Source organism: Odocoileus virginianus, chromosome 9 (assembly GCF_023699985.2).
Source record: "Odocoileus virginianus isolate 20LAN1187 ecotype Illinois chromosome 9, Ovbor_1.2, whole genome shotgun sequence".
NCBI classification, from domain to species: Eukaryota; Metazoa; Chordata; class Mammalia; order Artiodactyla; family Cervidae; genus Odocoileus; species Odocoileus virginianus.
In genome coordinates this window covers 73559443-73579342 of record NC_069682.1, presented here as the reverse complement: position 1 = coordinate 73579342, position 19900 = coordinate 73559443, and the positions used below count along the sequence as shown (strand labels likewise).

General features: G+C 52.1%; 1 protein-coding gene and 1 long non-coding RNA gene across 4 annotated transcripts in view; one reads left to right on the top strand and one right to left on the bottom strand.

Annotated features, from left to right (window-relative positions):
* The window catches only part of BCAS4 (breast carcinoma amplified sequence 4), a 56085-nt gene extending 40986 nt beyond the window's left edge, over positions 1-15099 (bottom strand). Inside the window, exon 1 of one of the 3 annotated variants that reach the window (XM_070472756.1) lies at positions 14872-15099. In XM_070472756.1, the coding sequence (XP_070328857.1) occupies positions 14872-14961 (90 nt within the window). In that variant the 5' untranslated portion in view covers positions 14962-15099. The remainder of the gene's footprint in view (positions 1-14871) is intronic. The other 2 variants (XM_020888680.2, XM_070472755.1) reach the window with 2 other exon arrangements.
* LOC139036801 (uncharacterized) lies at positions 14368-17590 on the top strand. Its single transcript, XR_011489665.1, has 2 exons — positions 14368-14721; positions 16702-17590. It is a non-coding gene; the product is annotated as an uncharacterized lncRNA (long non-coding RNA).
* Positions 17591-19900: the final 2310 nt, after the last annotated feature.

Here is a 19900-nt window from a genome sequence, read left to right as displayed (position 1 = left end):
ATACCGAGAAATGTGCATGTTTCAACAGTGGGATTTCACCTCATCTCATTTCAACTGGAGTGACATGTGCATGCTAAGTCAATTTAGTCATGTCTGACTCTTTGCGACCCCATGGACTGTAGCTCGCCAGGCTCCTCTGTCCGTGGGATACTCCAGGCAAGAATACTGGAGTGGGTTGCCATTTCCTTCTCCAGGGGATCTTCCTGACCCAGGGATCCAACCGAGTCTCATTATGTCACCTGCATTGCAGGCGGGTTCTTTACCACTAGAGCCACCTGAATGCCATGTACCAAACTGCAAACAGTTAGGGGGTTAGCCAGTGCAGGAGACACCAGAGATGCAAGTTGGATCCCTTATAAATTTATCCCTTGATAAATAGTGGCACATATTTTTTTAAAATTATTTTTCCATTTTAATGCTTCGTGGGCCAAGCAAAACAGAACATGAAGAGTCTGCTTTAATCACTTGCGTAAAGGAGGAGTTTGAACCCTTCTCCCCCTCAAGCGTGTATTATTTTCATGACGAATAAAATACCTGCTTTTTTGTCTTTCTTCCCCCTAATAACCAGGCATCTCGGAAGGAAGTTCGGCTGGAACATGAAGCACTTTCTCTGGCTTACGAGGCCGAACTGTTCTGCTGCAGGGAGATGTTCTCAGGCGTTCCTGGGCAGGCCTGGCATTGCCCCCTCACCTGAAGGCTGCCCTCAGCGCCCACTTGTCCCCAGAGAAATGTTTATACAGTGCAGGAGCTGCGCCTGCAGCCTAGGGCGTCACTACCACAACCAAATAAACGGCAGTGCAAAAAAACCTCTTTCCGGCTGGAGTATAAATAGTACAGAGCTGCAATTTTAAACTCTGGAGCCTCGTCTCACAGCTGGGACTATTTCTGTGCCTGACTGGAGGAGGCTTGACAGGGGAAGGGGACCACAGTGGAAGGGGGATTGGAAACACACAGGAAGCTCCCCCTCCCACCCCCTAAAAAGAAAAGCATGGTTTAAAAAAAATGTCCTTAATGCACTAAGGGAGAAAGAAGGAGCTGAGAGGCCACTGAGCTGGGACGGGGGAAGTTGATGGTTCCTTTGGACCCAGAGGAAAGCACGAGAGACGGGAGGGGGCACAGATCCGCGGTGGAGCACAGTCTAGGTGAGTCGTGTCTGTAGCCCACCAGGCTCCTCTGTCCATGGGATTCCCCAGGCAAGAATACTGGAGTGGGTTGCCATTCCTGTCTCCAGGGGATCTTCCCGACCCAGGGATCAAACCCAGGTCTCTAGCATTGCAGGCAGATCCTTTAGTTTCTGACCACCAGGGAAACCCCAAGATGATCTACACCCCAGGTCCAAACATGCCTGGGAAGACGGAACCCCGGAGGGACATGAAGGACCCCTGGCTGGGTGACCTCTTCCCAAGACACACGTGCAGTTCTTTGCTCGCAGGAAGAGCTCTGGACCTCTCCAAGCACGTTCAGGAAGGAAGTCAGTCCTGAGTTCTAACCCCATCTTCCCTCTGCCAGCTGTGGGACCTTAACCCAGTGGCTTCCGCTGGGCATCTGGGCTGGCTCACCAGGGACAAGAAGGGCCACGCCTACTTGGCAGGGTTGCTAGGTCCACTTCATGCTATGGCTAAGTCTTTTAACAGGGTGTGGGCACGCAGGAAGCGTGAATAAACGGTAGCTTTATGGATCTCTCTCACTAGATAATAGAAGAAATGGCAAATCACTACATATGAATTATCTCCTTTGATTCTCACAAAAACTGTCCTGCAGGTGCCGTAATTTCCCTCTTTCTATGGATTGAGAAGCAGAGGATCAGAGAGCTTAAGTCACCTGCTCAAGGTCACACAGCTAAAAAATACAGAAGCCAACATCTGACCTAACAACTTCAGAAGTTGGCAAGGACCAAGGTGCTCTCTGGGGAGGGGGAAAGCGTGCCCACCTTACAGCTGCCTGTCAACTACAGTCACCCTCGCCCCCCCACCTCCTCCTGGTACCCAGGGGGTCACCAAGCAGCAGGAGGCGAGTGAAGCAATGATCTGCTGACTGCCTGGTCAGCTAAGGGAGGAGCAGGTCCCAAGACATTCCCAGCCAACAGGGAAGGATCAGCCACCCCACCGTGCCCCACAAATCATTCAGCGGGCAATTTTCTCCCAGAAAGTGGCCCCAGAAATATGATTCCTGCAGGTGCAACCCACATGCCTTTTTAACCCAGCCCATAAGCAATATGAATGCCCTCATCATCCTCTGCACCTCCCCATGCAGAAACTGTCCCACTCTGAGGGGAGGGAAGCAAGTGATTCCTCTTTAAGTGACATTCAGGGCTTGACCGTTGGAGATGGCAGGTGGGCATTTTTTAATACGCGTGAACTATGATTTACTGTCTTCTTCCACACCCCCTGATTTCTCCCAAAGTTCCAAGCCAAGCTTCCCAGCCGGATGTGCCAAAAACCGAAAAAGGGCTGGCCCTGTCCACCAGTGACTGGCACAAGAAAACACAAAAAGATCCTCCACCATCCGTGGTCTTCTCCAGCTCAACAAATGGAAACCCCATCATCCAGGTGCTCAGGCCAAACAGCTGGGAGGATCCTTGGCTCATCATTCTTTCCCACCCCTCACCCCATCCATCCTCTATGCAAATCCTCTCAGTTCTGCCTTCACAATACATCCTACATCCAGCCACTCCTCACCACCACTCTGGTGCAAGGCACCGCTCTCCCTTGACGGGACCGTTGCAGTAGGCTGCTACTCACTAGTCCCCTCCTTCCTCTTTTGCTCCCCTTCAATCTGGTCCTCAGAGATTCTGTGAAAACCAAAGCCCTCTTCAGCTCACAATCTTCCACTCTACCATTCTCAGCCACTAGGATGGCCACAATCACAAAAATCGCAAGTGACAAATGTTGGTGAGGATATGAAGCAACCCTCATCCACTGCTGGTGGGACTGTAAAATTGTGCAGCTGTTTTGGAAACAAGCCTGGTTTGGAGACCAACCTCTAAAGGTTAAACAGTTACCCTATGACTCAGCAATGTACCCAAAAGAACTGAAAACAGAGGTTCTTACAGAAAAGCTTTTACATTATTCCTAATAGCCCACAAGTAGAAATAACTTGATGTTCATAAACTGATGGATGGACAAACAAAAAGTGACATGTGCACAGGATGGAATACTATTCAGCCATAAAAAAAATGAAGCTCTAATACATGCTACAATGTTGATAATCCTTGAAAATAATCCTTACATGATTCCTTTTATTTGAAATGTCCAGAGGAGGCAAATCCACAGAGACAGAAAGTGGTTGTCTCCCCCATGGAATTGGTGCAGGGTCGGGGGGAGCAGGGAATAATTGCTAATGGTTATGAGACTTCTTTTTTGAGTGATGGAAATGTTCTGGAATTAGGTTGTGGTAATATCTGCACAACATAGGGAATATACTAAAAACCACTGAATTGTATACTCTAAAATGGTAAATTTTATATTGCATGGATTATATCTTAACTTTTACTGTATCTTCCGCCTCAGTCAGCAAACACCTACTGGGGGCCTCCCCAGCCCCACACCATCCCAGCCCTCCACGTCTCTCTGACCTCATCACTGACTGCTCACTCCCCACCAACTACACCAACCATGTCCTCACCCCAGGGCCTTTGCACTTGCTGTTCCCATCACTGGTAAAGCTTATATCACACTCCCTTCCAGCCTTTGCCCATATGATTCTCCTTCGTGAGGCCTTCCCTGGTCTTGTAGCTTTCCTGCCATGCCCCATCCTGCACCAATTTATCTCTCTCTTTAACCTGCATCACCATTTAACTTACTACATATTTTACTTATTTGTTGTCATCTTCCCTCAACAGAATGAAAGCTTCTGGAGAACAGGGGTTTTCGTTTCATTTACCTTTGTGCCCCTAGGGACTAAAATAATGCCTGGCACATAGTAGTTACTTGTGTTTCCTAAGACAGCCTTCCAACTCTCTCCATGTCTTTTCACAATATGGCCTTGCTCCTCTGCCCATGGGGAGGCACCGTCATTGCTTTCCACCCCTGAACTAGCCTGGGACTTGCTTTGACCAATAAAATGTGGAAGCAACACGCTGCTCCACGTCTGACTTCCGAGACTAGAGACCCTGCAGCTTCTGGCTCACCCTCTTGGAAGACGACAGCAGGCAGTTCTGGTCGTCTGAGAGGCCACAGGATGAGAGCAGTCCCGGAGAACGAGCGGCCGTGGAGGAGAACCAAGGCGCCCCAATTGCCAGCACCAAACACCCGACACGAGTGCAGTCATGCTGGACCTTCAGCTGCCGCGGACCCCCAGCTGTCTGCAGCCCCGTGGGGCAGCCCACCCAGTGCCACGGGAGAGAATGGCTCAGAGGAGCCCACCAACTGCACAATCATGCACTCTAAAGTGGGGGTCGTATTTATCCACTGAAGTTGGGGGTGGTTTGTCACCTGGAAACCAGTAACCAATACAATGCTCAATGAATATTTGTTGCAAGAAAGAGAGGAGGGAGGAGAAAAGAGAAAGGCCAGAGGAAGGAGGAAAAGTGCTCTCTTGGAAGAGGGATGGCCTGAGTCCCGCTCTCCCATTCATGCTGCGTGGTCCTAACGACACCTCTGACCATCCCCGTGCTTCAGTTTCCCCATGTGAAAGAGTGTGTGCGGGAGGAACGCCTCAGACTTCCTCTGTCTTGAGCGGGAAGCTGAGATGGGTCTGGTAAGTTCTTTCTCTAGGTTACTCTTGGCATGATGCTCCACCCACACAGGAGAGGACTGTGACCCACTAGGGTCTCCAAACTCAGAAAGACACGGAAGCCAGGTAGGAAGTGAATGCTAGGGAAAAGAAGGCAAGCTTAAGAAGATATTTTCCTCACATTGCTTATTTCAGTTTCCCACTCTTGACAGAGACTTTTTACTTTTCTCTAAGAAACAGTAGCATCAGCAGGGTAATAAATGGCAGCTGACACTCAGGCAGGAAGACAAAAGGGAGGGGTGGAGACTGTGGCCAACAGGCCCCTGACCCCATCTACAGAGGACATCTGCCTCTTGGTTTGAGTGGCTCATTCCAGGTGGGAATGCACCAAACTGGTTTTATTCAAGATGAACAGTGACAGAGGTCTTCCTACACACTCTCCCAATTTGAAAATGTTGAAAACTAACCTAAAAAGTTAAAAAAACACTGTGACAGTCAAGCTCCAGGAGACGGTGAAGGACAGGGAAGCCTGGTGCGCTGCAGAGTGGGACACGACTGAGCGACTGAACAACGATGGCCAAACAAGCCTCGCTGCAAGCTGAATGTGGCCTTCACCCCTCTGGCTTACCAGTGTCTTTAAAGCACAAACATCTATGAAATGTCCAGAACAGGCACATCTTCAGAAACAGAAAGTCAGCCAGGGGATTCTTGGTGGTGTGAGAGTGAAGAGGGACAGGCTTTCTTCTGGGGATAACAGAAGTGTTTTAAATTGATTGTGGTTGATGGTTGTGCAACCCTGTGAATAAACCAAAAGCAGTGAAATTGCTAAAGCCTTTGACTGTGTGGATCACAACAAACTGTGGAAAATTCTTAAAGAAATGGGAAATTAAGATGCTTGCTCCCTGGAAGAAAAGCTATGACCAACCTCGACAGCATATTAAAAAGCAGAGACATTGCTTTCCCAAAAAAAGTCCATCTAGTCAAAGCTATGGTTTTTCCAGTGGTCATGTGTGAATGTGAGAGTTGTACTATAAAGAAAGCTGAGTGCCAAAAAATTGATGCTTTTGAACTGTGGTGTTGGAGAAGACTCTTCAGAGTCCCTTGGACTGCAAGGAGATCCAACCAGTCCATCTTAAAAGATATCAGTCCTGAATAATCATTGGAAGGACTGATGCTGAAGGTCCAATACTTTGGCCACCTGATGCGAAGAGCTGACTCATTGGAAAAGACCCTGATGCTGGGAAAGATTGAGGGCAGGAGGAGAAGGGGGCAAGAGAGGATGAGATGGTTGGATGGCATCACCAACTTGACGGACGTGAGTTTGAGCAAGCTCCAGGAGTTGGTGACGGACAGGGAGGCCTGGCGTGCTTCAGTCCAGGGGGTCACAAAGAGTCGGACAGGACTGAGCGACTGAACTGAACTGAATGCGACTGTATACTTTAAATGGTGGACTGACGTTATGTGAATTATATCACAATAACACTGCTTACACCCACACACTCTCTCTCTCTCTCTGTCTGGAGAATCCTTCTAGAAAACACAAGGTCTGCTCAGCCCAGAAACAAGGCCACTGAAGATCTACACCTTTTGTCACAACATTTTTAGAAAAGCCAGACATTAGGATTTTTATGTGAAAACTCCACTTTTTTTAGAGTTGGCGTCTACTTAGCATTTTACAGATCAGATCACTGGGCCAACCATAGGATACCCACGTGCCGCTGGATCAAGTCTGGGGGAGTGGGGTGGGTTCAGCTTTTGCTTAACACTTGGTGCTTTGGCCTGACCTTGCTCCTCTCTCCCCCAGCCAGGCTGGGCCAGGGTCCATGAGTGCAGGATGGGGGTGAAAATGAACTCCGCCCAAGGACTGTGAGGCCTGCCCACACCCAGGGCAGGCAAATTAGGAATGCCTCCTCTTCTCCAAAAGCACTCATGGTGGCCCCTTCAGACAGCCTTTTCAGACCTTTACCTTCAGTAAAGGCCTTTAGCAGAAGCAGTCTCGTCTCTGGGCACAGGATGAACGGGCTGGATTGATGTCAGAAAGATCCTGGGAGCTGGGGCAAGCCACGAATGAAGTCGTGGAAAGAGCAAAGGAAGGAAATGTCCTTCTTGCGCTGTAATCTCAAACCCAGAGGGGCCTGGCCCATCAGATGATAATCCCCTTCCCAAAGAGGAGACGCGGGAACTCCTTCCTCCCAGGCCCCCAAAGCAGCCCAAGAAAGCATTCCCATCCCTGAGGGACCCTTGACCTTGAGGTCTAAATGTCCAAAAGGGCTGACTATTCTTGCCCTGACCCTGACAAGAAGGTTAATTTGGCAACAGCAACTAAAAAAATTTTTTAAATATTTATTTATTGATCTTTGGCTGCACTGGGTCTTAGCTGTGGCACACGGGCTCAGCTGCCCGGCAGCATGTAGGACCTTAGCTCCCTAACCAGAAATCCAACCCAAGTACCCTGCGTCGGAACGCAGACTCTCCAACACTGGACCACCGAGGAAGTCCCCCTTAAATTTTAAAAGCAGGTATCCTTGGACTCTGTAATTCCCCCGCGAGGTGTTTGTCCTCCAGACATATCTGCACAAATACAGAATGGTGTAGGTACAGAGATACGCATTGTAATAGACTTTGTGACGGCAAAAGGAGAGGAACGGATACCTAAATTACCATTCAGACAGACGATGAGATTGTTTGGCAGCTAGAAATAATTGGCCAGCTCGCTGTGCACTCACGTGTAAAGCTGAGACACAGCGAGTGAAGAAAGCAGGATGCCGATGGGGGCAGCGGGTGGCCGGGACCGCAAGCCAAGCACCGGGCAGGGCGGGGCCTCACGCGTGGCCCCGTGGTCACAGGGACCTTGGGGTTCTGTACCCTGCGCACACAGTGTTTATTTTTAAACAAAACCTGTTTAAAGAGAATCAACTCCCAGATTCCCTAGTGGCTCAGTGGTAAAGAATTCACCTGCCAATGCAGGTATAAAGTGAAAGTCGCTCAGTCCTGTCCGACTCTTTGCGACCCCACGGACTATACAGCCCATGGAATTCTCCAGGCCAGAATACAGGAGTGGGGAGCCTTTCCCTTCTCCAGGGGATCTTCCCAACCCAGGGGTGGAACCCAGGTCTCCCGCTTTGCAGGCGGATTCTTTACCAGCTGAGCCACCAGGGGAGCCTGATCCAGGAAGATCCCACATGCTGAGGAGCAACGCAGCCCGCGTGCCACAACTACTGAGCCCGTGCCCTGGAGTCTGGGAGCCCACGCACCCCAGAACCCGTGATCTGCAACAGAGAAGCCCGCACACCACAACCTGAGAGGGGCCCCCGCTCGCCACAAGCAGAGAAAAGCCTGAGCAGCGACGACCCAACACAGCCAAAAATAAACAAAATTATTTAAAAATAAAATCAACTCCAATCCACTTAGAGGAACCCACAGGCCAAATGCCCACCACATTTGCCCCAAGGAATCAATTCAGATCCTGAAACAGTTTAAGAGAACCGAGGGCTCATGTGGACCATGCAAGGAGCAACTGTTTTGCAAACCAAAACCTGGGATCTACGGTTGGCCTCATGTACACAGATAGAGAAAGTTAACCCTGGACTTCCAGGCCTCCAGGAGGTCATGCTAGTGAGAACTCACTATCTTCTGCGCAAGTGGAGGCTGAAATCGCCCTCCTGCAAACACGGAGTAGAATTATCAGTGCGTGTCCGGGCCCCGCTCCCACCTGTTCCGAGAGCCCTGCAGGTGGGTGTGCCTCCCCTGCACACTTACTTCCCAGCACCCGGTTCGGGGTCCACACCCAGTTCCTGTTCCAGAAACACCTACAGAATGAATAAATGGATAATCGCAGCTAATGCCGCCTATCACTTACTGTGGGCCAGACTCCGAGCCAAGCATCGCCCGGGCATCACCTCCCCCAACCCCACAGCTTGGGAGGAAGGGTGGAGGGGATGCAGGGCCGACATCCAAACCCAGACCCTGTGGCTCTGGAGCTGACCTCCCACCACGCAGCCTGACCAGGGCAGGGGTGCAGGTGGGGTCGGCGGGGGGCACACAGCTGCGAAGGATGCTGCTTCAATTGATACGTGAGGAGTCAGTAGCCGGTGGTGTAGACACGGCAGCAGGCAGGATAGAAGGGTTTTCTGCCCTCTGCAAGGGGCGGGGAGCCAGCACTCTGGGCCTGCGGCAGGTGCCACTTGCAGGGAGGCAAGTCGTGAGCTACCCACCAGCTTGACCATCAGGATCTCCGGAGAGGGCTTACAAGTCCAGATCCCCAGGCCTGGGGTGCCTCCTGGGTGCACCCCACAGTCAGCAGCCACGGGGACTTTCCAACAGACAAATCAGTCTTGGTCATCCCGGGCTTTTCAATTCTGCTGGAAAGCTTTGGGCATTCCAGTGCCCAGGAGGTGCCCACACCAATGAAATGAGGGTACCTGGGGTGGGGGGGAGGCAGCAGTTCTTCTCGTCGTTGATGGAGATCACAGATGAGGCCAATGTGAGGTGAAGTTGGGGACCACGCCCTACCCCAGGGCTCACAGCTTGGCCATCCTCCCCCACCGCCCAGAGATGGATCTATCTTCATCTCTTATTTATATAGATGCATGAGATAAGTGTTTTTTGCCCTCAAAGTTTTCATTTACACCACACACACCTCTGGGCATCTTCTTTTCTCCCCTGGCTCCAGAATGGTGTGTTCAGAGTGGACTCCTGCTGCAACCGTGAGCCGCCCGCTGTGCAGAAGCATCCCTACGTGACCAGCCTGCGCGGGTGGACACCAGGGTTCCTTCCCACCTTTGGGGAACCTGTTTCCAAGCTTCTTGATTAATGCGGAGAGTCAGCAGACTCTAGCCAGACTCTAGCATTTAGCCACGGTTCCAAGGTGACCCACTCCCAAAGCCCAGATGTCCTGTGATAAGAGACTGTTCAGAGTCGGGAATGGGTCCTTCCGCCGCTGGGCAGTTCTGCCACGGGAAAAACACGAGCTTTCTTCTGAGAAACACTACCCTTCTCCAAGCGCCCACTTTGGCCTGGACTCACACACCCGTGAAGGCTCTGATTCAGGGAGCCCGGCCGGTTCAGCCCACGTCCACCTGGACGTCCACACCGGTGGTCCCCCTGCGGCCGCGCCAGCCCCTCCAACTCCTCTGGCACTGCACTAAATCCACAGGTCTGATCCTGTCTTTCTCCTGCTCACACCCAGCTCGGCCCTGCTCACAGCTTCCACCCATGACCCCCTAGAATCGAATTCCAGGCTCCTCCCTTTGACTCCAGGCCCTGGTCTGGCCCTGTCCACTCTCTCCTTGATCACTGAGGTCCACCCACTCGGGCACCTCCTGGGTCATCCTCTTTCCTTGCTTCTAGCACACGATGCCAGATCTCTGCCTGATGGTCCTTCCAGTCCTCCCTGTGTGTCTCCGTCACAGCCCCCAGGTGTCTCCTCTGGGGCAGATACCACCGTTCGCTAACTGTAGGATCGTTCCTAGCCGGCTCCTGTGCTTGAGAGCAGGCACTGCACCTACCTTGCTGGCCTCTCCCCTGTGCTTGGCACACTGTCTGGCCCACAGCAAGTCCACCATAAGGATCAGAGGAATAAACTAACCCAGGACTATATCTCGAGACACAGTAGACTGTGCCCTAGAACCCACCCACAGAGTTCTAATCTGAACATCCAAAATTTGAAAGCAGAAAGGGGACCAGTAGGTCAAAAGAATAAGACACGTGCCAGGGTTCCCAGAGGCACATGGTGTCTGCAGGTTGGACACAATAAATAGTCTTTGCTTCCACAAAGAAATGGTCTCTTCTACATTTTGTCTTGAGACCCAGGGGCATTTGGGTCTAACTCATGTCTTCCTATTCAGTCCAGACTCCTGGCTTGGAGAAACAGTTTCCTCTCCTCTCATCATGACTAGAAACGTCACAGGTTCAAGCGCAAAGGTAAGTGGTAACTGATACCAGCTTCAGTAGAGGGAGACAGTAAGAAGGGGTGAGGACTGTGGCTCACAGGCGACCATGACTAGGAAACAGGGACTGTGGATTTCCAGACTGTCCATTATTTTAAACAAACAAGAAACTCAGATTTTTTTTTTTTCATGAAAATTCTCCATTTAAGAACCCCTATGTGAAAAAAGAATTAAACAACAGCAACAAAAAAGAACCCCTACGTGAAGTGAACCAATCATATCGGAGTTCTGGATTCAGCCCCTGGGCCACCAGTTTGCAGCCGGGGACCTCATCCACGGGTTAACTCTCCCCTCTCATCTCTGCTCACTCAGGCAGAGCAAGTGTGAGCAAGTGAAGTCCTTTACTTCCTTCCAGGCAGGCCATGAACCCCATCTGTGGGCCAAACCTGTCCTGCATCCCAGCACAGGAACCAAATGGAACTCTGAGTCTTGTCAGGAACTCCGCCCTGGGTGGGTATCAGGACTGAGCCATCCAGGAGGGCCCCCAAGAGGCAAACATCTCTTTCTCTCCCTGCCATCTTGAAGCAGCTTCTGGAGACCCTGCCTGAAAGTTCCCCCAAAAGAGGAAGTTCAAATCAGAAAGAGAGAGAAAGTAAAGCACAAAAAAGTTGGTTAGACAGAAAAACCCAAAGGCTCTAGAAAGAGTGAAACGCTCCCCAGTCAACTGGTCAACAGGCAGCCCTTCAGTGGCTCCTCCATCCAGGGAGGCAGTGCAAAGTCCTCTTTCTGGTCCTCTCACTGGCTCCACCCTGCCCTCACTGCCCGCCCTTCCACCTGCTGCTCTTCTCCCCTCACGATGGCCCTGCTTCATCCCACCCCAGGGCCTTTGCAAGTTCTGTCTCCTCTGCCGGGGACATTTTTCTCCTCTCTCTCAGCCCGGCCAACTCCTATTCATGCTTCAGAGCTCAGCCTAAACTGATGTCGTCTCAGGGAAGCCCTCCCTGACCACTCCCAGACACAGTGGGGGTCCCCTGCTACTCGGCCTCTTGACCTCTGCGCTCCCTCTTCCCTGCACATTCCTCAGGGGTTTGGAGAGGCCATCGCCACCCAAGTCTCCCACACACTCTCTACCACATCACCCATGCTGCGTTCTCCACGGCATTCATCACAGCGCAGAGGTTTGATGTGTTACACGTTTACTGTCTGAGAGTGGGGCCATGAGCACGGGGGACCCTCGTGTGGTTCACTCCCAGCACACAGCAGGGGTTCGAGGTGTTGGAGGACCCACCTCCCTAGGAACTCCAGGACACCCCCAGGACTAGAGCCTGGGACTCCAACCACGCCATTTAAAAGCCCAAAGTGGCCTGAGGACGTGGGCTGCTCAGGAGGCTCCAGGCACCCAGGCCTGATCCCAAACCAGGCTTCCCTTTTCCAGCTCATTTGCCCATCTCTGCAAACAGCTGCAGCACGGGGAACTGCTAATGAATTAAGCTTTAAGTAGATGCTGCAAGTGACTCCACCCGGGCAGTTTTTGCTTCTTTTGGTAAATAAATTTCAGCAAGAGCTCGAAGTGCCTTTATTGCCGCATGGAGCTACGGGGAGTTCGGCTCTTCATTACAGCCCTTACAAATGAGCATGATCCAGCTCGCGTCTGAGTTAGAGAGAGCCCCGAGTGAGCGAATGAAATGAATGCATGCAGCTTCTCCTGGAGGCTGTCCCTAATCAGACAAAATGAGGCTGAGCCCCTGGGCACAATGACATCTTGCTGCTGAGAGTAAGGCAGAGAAAGAAGAAGAAAGACACTCAGGTTACTTAAACCCTTAAGCAGGTACACAGCCTAAATGCCCACGCCTGGGGGTGTGGTTCAGAAATTACCGGACATCCACAGGACACTGCGTATTTGGTGAGGGCCTCAGGTTTCACAGATATGAAGTTGACAGAGCAACATCCTAGCCACGGGGTCACTGCCAGGATGCGATGGCACAGTCCATGAACAGGGTGCAGCAAGCTGCTGGCACATGCATATGCTCAGAAAATAGGAGGGATTATTATGTGACGGTAGTCATGTATGGAGGGGAGAGCGGGACCGTAAAGAAGGCTGAGCGCCAAAGAACTGATGTTTTCGAACTGTGATGTGGAGAAAAGCCTTGAGAGTCCCTTGGACAGCAAGGAGATCAAACCAGTCAATCCTAAAGGAAATCAACCCTGAATACTAATTGGAAGGACTGATGCTGAAGCTCCAATACCATGGCCACCTGATGCAAACAGTCAACTCACTGGAAAACACCCTGATGCCGGGAGAACTAAAGACAGAAAAGAGGGCAACAGAGGATGGGATGGTTGGATGGCATCACTGACTCAATGGACACGAGTTTGAGCAAACTCTGGGAGATGGTGAGGGACAGGGAGGCCTGAGGTGCTGCAGTCTATGGGGTCACAAAGAGTTGGACATGACTTGCCAATTGAACAACAACATTATGTAATGGCAGGACACTAGGAAGCTGAAGAATGATGAAGACCTACACTCTCCAACATGGAAGCCACCAGCCTCTTATGACTGTTGAAAGTGAAAGATGCTCAGTCGTGTCCGACTCTTTGCGACACCATGGATTATAGTCCATGGAATTCTCCAGGCCAGAGTACTAGAGTGGGTAGCCTTTCCCTTCTCCAGGGAATCTTCCCAACCCAGAGATCGAATCCAGGTCTCCCGCATTTCAGGTGGATTCTTTACCAGCTGAGCCACAAGGGAAGCCCCTCACGACTACTAAATGCTTAAAATGTGGCTGGTCCACACCGAGGTGTGTTGTAAGCTTAATATTCTAAGCCTGGTTTTGAAAACTTTGTCCAAAGAAGAGAATGTAAAAATCTCATTGAATTCTTTTTACATTGATGACATGCTGAAAGGACATTTTGGATAGGTATGTTAAGTATACTGAAACTTGTACATCTTAATCTTATAGCACTGTATGTCAATTAGATCTCAATAAAACTGGAAAAAAATATATTGACAATTTCACCTGTTTCTTTCCCCTTTTTATATGACTCCTAGAATATTTTAAATGTTAAAAAAATTAAAATTATTGGCTCATATTTGGCTCAAATTATATTTCTATTGGACAGTTCTTACATTCTGACATGGAAATATGTCCATATTATTTTTTAAATTGAGATAGAATTCATATGCCATAAAATTTAACCTTTTAAAGTATACAATTCTGTGGTTTTCACTGAATTCACAAAGTTGTGCAACCATTAGCAGTAATTCCAGAATATTCTCATCACCCTGAAAGAAGCCTTGTGCCTTACCATTAAATCACTTTCTACTTGTCCATGCTATTTTGAATAACGAAAAGCAAGTTGCAGAAAAGTATTCTGCTATCAAGAGGGTTTTTTGTAAAAACTAATTATGTATAATTATTAGTATACATCCCCACCTACATTTGTAAATGCATTTTTAATATGCTTGGCATGATGTACACCAAACTGTGGGAGATGGTTATCTCTGGGAACCAGAACTGGGGTGAGAGAGAAAGAAGTTGTTTCCTCTTTATTTTAAATACTTGTGTACCACTTCTGAGATTTTAAAAGAGAATGGGTTGACTTTCTGGCCCTAAATAACTCCGGGTGAACTTGGGTAAATAACTTTTTCACGGCACTGTCAACATACTGGCTTCAGCTGGAAGATAAAGAATCCAGCGTTAGATCTACTTTTTATTCTGTGCTTTTAAAACAGCAAGAACAGCCAGAGATGAGGAATTTTCCCTCCTAGCAACAGAAGCGAACCGAGGCCGGGTGCATCCTCACAGACGCAGCCTGTCTGCCTCCTGCGGGAAACTGGCGTCAGCTCAGAGCCGGGCAGGCCGAACGCGCGGGCAGAGGCGGGACCCGGGCTCGGCCTCCCCGAGGGCCCGGGTTTGCCAAGGGCATCAGCTCTGAGCGCGCCTCCCTCTGGCATCCCGGCGGATGCCGGCGATGGGGGGTCGGAAAGAGGGGGTGATCAGGTAAGGATGGGAGGCGAGTCTGGGCCCCCGAGAGCCGTGTTGGCTGGAGGACGGAGCTGGAGCGACCTGACGCGCATCACTGGGTGACCCTGGGAAGCCACCGTGCCGCCGAGAAGAGCCCCGGGGCCGCCCGTGCGTGCCCGGAGCCCCAGCGCCAGGTACGAAAGAAAGCTTCGGGGAAGCCGAGGGTCCGGGCCCAGCGCTCAGGGGTCCCCCACCCCCATTCGTCCACTCGCCCCTGGGGCGCGCGAGTCCTGGACCCCGCAACCCCGAGACCCGCCTCCCCCACTTCCAGCCGCGTCCCCTACCTCGGCCCCAGGCTCGGGGGTCAGGAAGACCGCGAGCTCGCGCGCCCCGCCGCGCACGGGCTCCGGCCGATCGGCGTCCAGAAGCAGCATCACGAGCACGGCAGGGTCCGGCCGGCGGAGGCTGCCCGGTAGCCCGACGCCGTGTCCCGGCCTCGGAGCCCCGCCCCCGTCCCGCAGCACGCCCCGCGGCAGGCCTGGCGGAGGCGGGGCCGGTGAGCGCCGAGCGGAGCGCCGGGCCGAGTGGGCAGCGCCGCCCAGTGGTGCGCCGCGCTCCCTGCGCCCGGCCCCCGCACCACCTGGTCTCAAACCCGCCTTCAGATGGCGATCACCGAGGGATCCTTTAAAACGCCCCAAGTCCAGGCCACACACAGTCTCTAGGGTTGGAACCTGGGCATCTGCACGATTTGATGCTCGCCAGGTGAGTCTAACACACCGCTGAGTTTGAGAAGCGTGGCTTGCAGACTACCCCGTTGCACTGAAATCCGGTGGAGCAGCGGGTCCCAGCTCCCACAGCACTTTAGAGTGGCCCGGGGAGTTTGTTGAAGGAAGGAGGAGGGGACATCAGATGATGAGACGGCTGGAGGGCATCACCGATTCCATGGACACGAGTTTGATCGAGCTCTGGGAGTTGGTGATGGACAGGGTAGCCTGGCGTGCTGCAGTCCATGGGGTCGCAGAGAGTCAGACACGACTGAGCGACTGAACTGAACTGGGGAGTTTCTAAAAGCCCGTAAGTCAGACCTCGCCCCAGGCCTATTCAGCCAGAATCTCTGGAGGTGGCGCTTGGGCATCAGTAGTTTGTAAAGCTCTCCGGGTGGTTCCAGCGTGCATTCAGTATAGAGAACAGCTAACTTAGAGGAGCCTTTCATTTAAAGAACACCCCTCCCCCATCACCCCGCCCACCAGGCCTCTCCTAGGACTGCAGCTTGTTTGCTCCTGGCTGACAGTCCTAACAGGGAAGCTGGATGTAGCGATCCTATTCTTCTCGGGGACAGATTTTAAAATAAACTCCACAGGGACTCCTTAAGCGCACTAAATTTGACCCCCACCCCTAAGAGGCTAGTCTAAACTCCTTAGAGTTTAGCTGAAGAGGGCAGGGTCCAAAGCAATGCTATCCTTCTTCAGTCGCTCAGTCGTGTCCGACTCCAACCCCGTGGACTGCAGCACACCAGGCCTCGCTGTCCGTCACCAACTCCCGGAGTTTACTCAAACTCATGTCCAATGAGTCAGTGATGCCATCCAACCATCTCATCCACTGTCCTCCCCTTCTCCTCCCGCCTTCAATCTTTCCCAGCATCAGGGTCTTTTCCAATGAGTCAGCTCTTTGCATCAGGTGGCCAAAGTATTGGAATTTCAGCTTCAACATCAGCCCTTCCAATGAACACCCAGGACTGATCTCCTTTAGGATGGACTGGTTGGATCTCCTTGCAGTCCAAGGGACTCTTCAAGAGTCTTCTCCAACACCACAGTTCAAAAGCATCAATTCTTCCGCGCTCACCTTTCTTCATGGTCCAACTCTCACATCCATACATGACTACTGGAAAAACCATAGCTTTGACTAGACAGACCTGCTAGTGAGTCAAGTTTTTAAAAAATGTAATGAGGTATCTGGAGGTCTAGCAGTCTAATTTTTCCTATGATTATTTTTTAAAGTGTTACATTGGTTTTTTTAAAATCAGGCTCGGCTTAGAGCTAGAAATAAGTATACAGGACTCCCCTTATCCCCATCCTGTTAAATCTGAATTTGTATTTTATCCGACAAGCTTAGGTAGGGGGCATGAGCACATGCTTGGTGTGTCTTTTGGGTAATCCATCTTCCCCCTTCCACAGCTGTCCATTGCTAATTGCTCTACATCGCGGCCCAAATATCCAGGCTTTCGGGCCAGTGGAATATTCTGGAAAACTCCTGGCTAAGACTTGGGCCTCAGGTGCTAAGGAAGAGGATTTAGCAGAAACTCACTGAACCTGCACTTGGACATTCATTACTGTCCTGAAGCGTCTGATGCCCAGAGCTCTTCTGCATCACACCAGACAGCCAGGAGCCCAGCTCTGACCCTCACCCCTGCGGACGGACCCGGGCTCCCCTCGGAAAAACCCAGAAACGGCTTCAGATTAGCCAAACAGGCCTAAGCGCAGCAAACTTCCCCTGATGGAGGACTCTCAAAAACATAATGCTAAGAAAAAGAGAAGGAAGGGAGGTGGGGGGGGGAGCAAGTCGCAGAAGGCTCTGTAGGGCACGCTGCCATTAACATAAAGTTTTTAAAACACGCGAAACCGCACTATATATTGTTTATGGATACAGACATATGGAGTAACAGTATAAAGCTGTGCACGGCGGTGCGGCGCCGCATTCAGGAAACGGGTTCCTTTGGGGTGGCGGAGAGGAAACTGGGGAGGCTACGAGAGGGGTTTCAATTATGTATTCGTAGTGTTCTATTTCTTCCGCTGATGCTTGTTACAGTATTTAAACTTTTAAGATGCCCAATATGACTCATTGGAGGGGGAAAAAAAATAGAAAAACCAAAACCCTAGAGTGTTAGCTCAAAACGCTGCTTACCCCGACCCGCTTTTCCTGGAGACGGGGTGTCGGGGGAAGAGATCTTCGCTCTGTACAAGCATCAAGGGGATTCCTACCCTGGGCCAAGTTGGCTAGCCAACAGTCATTTTGCTTCCCGTCTTTTTTTTTCCCCCCTCCTAAATAAATGATGCATTAGAAACATTTTGCTTAAAATGCAGCTGCCCGGAGCCCCACCCCAGCTTTCGGAGTCGGAGTCTTTTGGGAGAAGGGGCGCTGGGCGGGGGCCCTCTGGAAAGCTCTGCGGTGGCCTGTGATGCACTCAGGACACCAGGATAGCCCAGGGTGTGTCGGGGGGCCAAATGAATGATCTGAAACAAAGAAGACAAACACAAACAAGTCTGCCCGGCCCCCCGGAGGCGCTCGGGGCGACCCCGGAGCCGGCGGCGCGCCCGCGGCCTGGAATGCAGCCCGCCGGGCCGCACCCTGCCCGAACCAGTCTGAACCAGCTGCGGGGACAGGGGCGCGGCGGGGCCGCGAGCTCCCCCTGGCGCCCGAGCCGCGCTCCGAGCCGCTCCGGCCTCCTACCCGCCCGGCTCGCGGGGCCGGGCCCCTGGCTCCCGACCAGCCAGGACTGCGGGCGCCCTGCCCACCGGGCCCCGCGACCCCCGAGAGCGCGCCGCAGCCGCCCCCGGGCTCGGCCCCGAGGCCCCCCGGCCTCCCGCCCCCCACCCCATCTGGCTTCACATCCAGCTGCAAAATGGTTGCCTGTCTGTGTCTTTTCAAGGTGACCTCTGTCCGCTCAGGCCTCAGGCACCCGAAGTTCTAGATGAGCATGGTTGCCAGACTCAGCTGCGCGTTGGAAACTCCTGGAGACTTCCGGAAAAATACTGATGCCCAGACCGCTCCCCAGTGACTGGGGTTTAATCGGGCAGGGGACCCTGGCCTAGGTTGGGGAGGTTGGAAGGAGTCCCCCAGGTGATTCTATCTGTGCGGCTCCAACGCTGCTTATCTCTGTGGCCCGTTTCTTAAGTCCGCTGGCCTCACTGAGAATGTGAAAGCTTCCTGGGGGCCAGACTGTGTTTTAAACTCTAAACATAGATGCTTGTCTTGAATCTCCTCCGCACCCTGGGAGACAGGGCTGCTCTGCTGATACCTATTTTCGAGATGAAGAAACTGAGACCCGGAGAGGTTAAATCACTTGCCAGGGATTATAGTTAGATCCAAAGAATTTATTGCTTTCCAGTTGTGCTGGAGAAGACTCTTGAGAGTCCCTTGGATAGCAAGCAGGTTAAACCAGTCAGTCATAAAGAACATCAACCCTGAATATGCATTGGAAGGACTAAAGCTGAAGCTCCAATACTTTGTGCCCCTGTTGCAAAGAGGCGACTCGCTGGAAAAGACTCTGATTCGGGAAAGATTGAAGGCAAAAGGAGAAGGAGGCTGCCAAGGAGAGGATGAGATGGTTAGATAGCATCACTGACTCAGTGGACATGAATTTGAGCAACCCTAGGAGATAATGAGGGACAGGGAAGCCTGGCATGCTGCAGTCCATGGGGTAACAAAGAGTTGGACACGACTTAGCGACTGAACAACACAACATGCTGATGATTAGTAAACAGAAGAACCCAGGTCCTTACCTGCTACTCCCATCCTGCCTCCTACAGGATGACCCTGCTGTTGGTCCCGGTGCTGCTACCTCAGCCCAGCCTGGCCTGCTGGGAAGGTGGGCAGCTGCCCTGCCCCTGTGCCAGCCCCCCACCCCCCCAGCCCCCTTTTCACTGCCCTCCCAAAGCACCAGCGGGCCATTGCTTCCTGCTCTCAGTTCCCCAAGTGAACTTAAGGTTCAGCGGTGCAGTTCAGACCCCCCCCCAGCCCTCCCTTGCCATTGTGTCTACTGCTTTTCTCTCTGAACCCTGAGATGCCAGTGGGAGCCCGCATAGCAGAGCTAGGACCCGCATGAGGCAAGAGAGACCCCTGGAGGCCAGACTGTTTAGGGACCTCCTGGTCAGGAGCAGCCCCCAGGAGCAAGGGTCTCCTTTGGGGGTGTGTTTGTCCTGGGCATCCCTCCTGCCTCACCTGGGTGCTGGCCCTGCCGTGGAGCCTGACCCTATGGGCTGAATGTGTGTCTCCCCACTTCATGCATTGGAACCCTAACCCCAAGGTGATGGTCTTGGGAGGTGGGGACTTGGGGAGGTGGTTAGATCATGAGGGTGGAGTCCTTCCCTGCTGTAGCATGCTGACAGAGGTGAGCCAGGAAGACCAGGCTGGGGCATCTAGTCCACAGGGAGATCTGCACCGCGCCGCCTCCACATGGTTGCCGCCAAGATGCAGGAGCCCTGGAGGGATATGTATATGTATATATATGCACACACATGTACATATGAGGAATGAAAGTGTTAGTTGCTCAGTTCTGTCTGACTTTTTGTGACCCCATGGACTGTATAGCCCACCAGGTTCCTTTGTCCATGGAATTCTCCAGGCAAGAATACTGGAATGCATAGCCATTCTCTT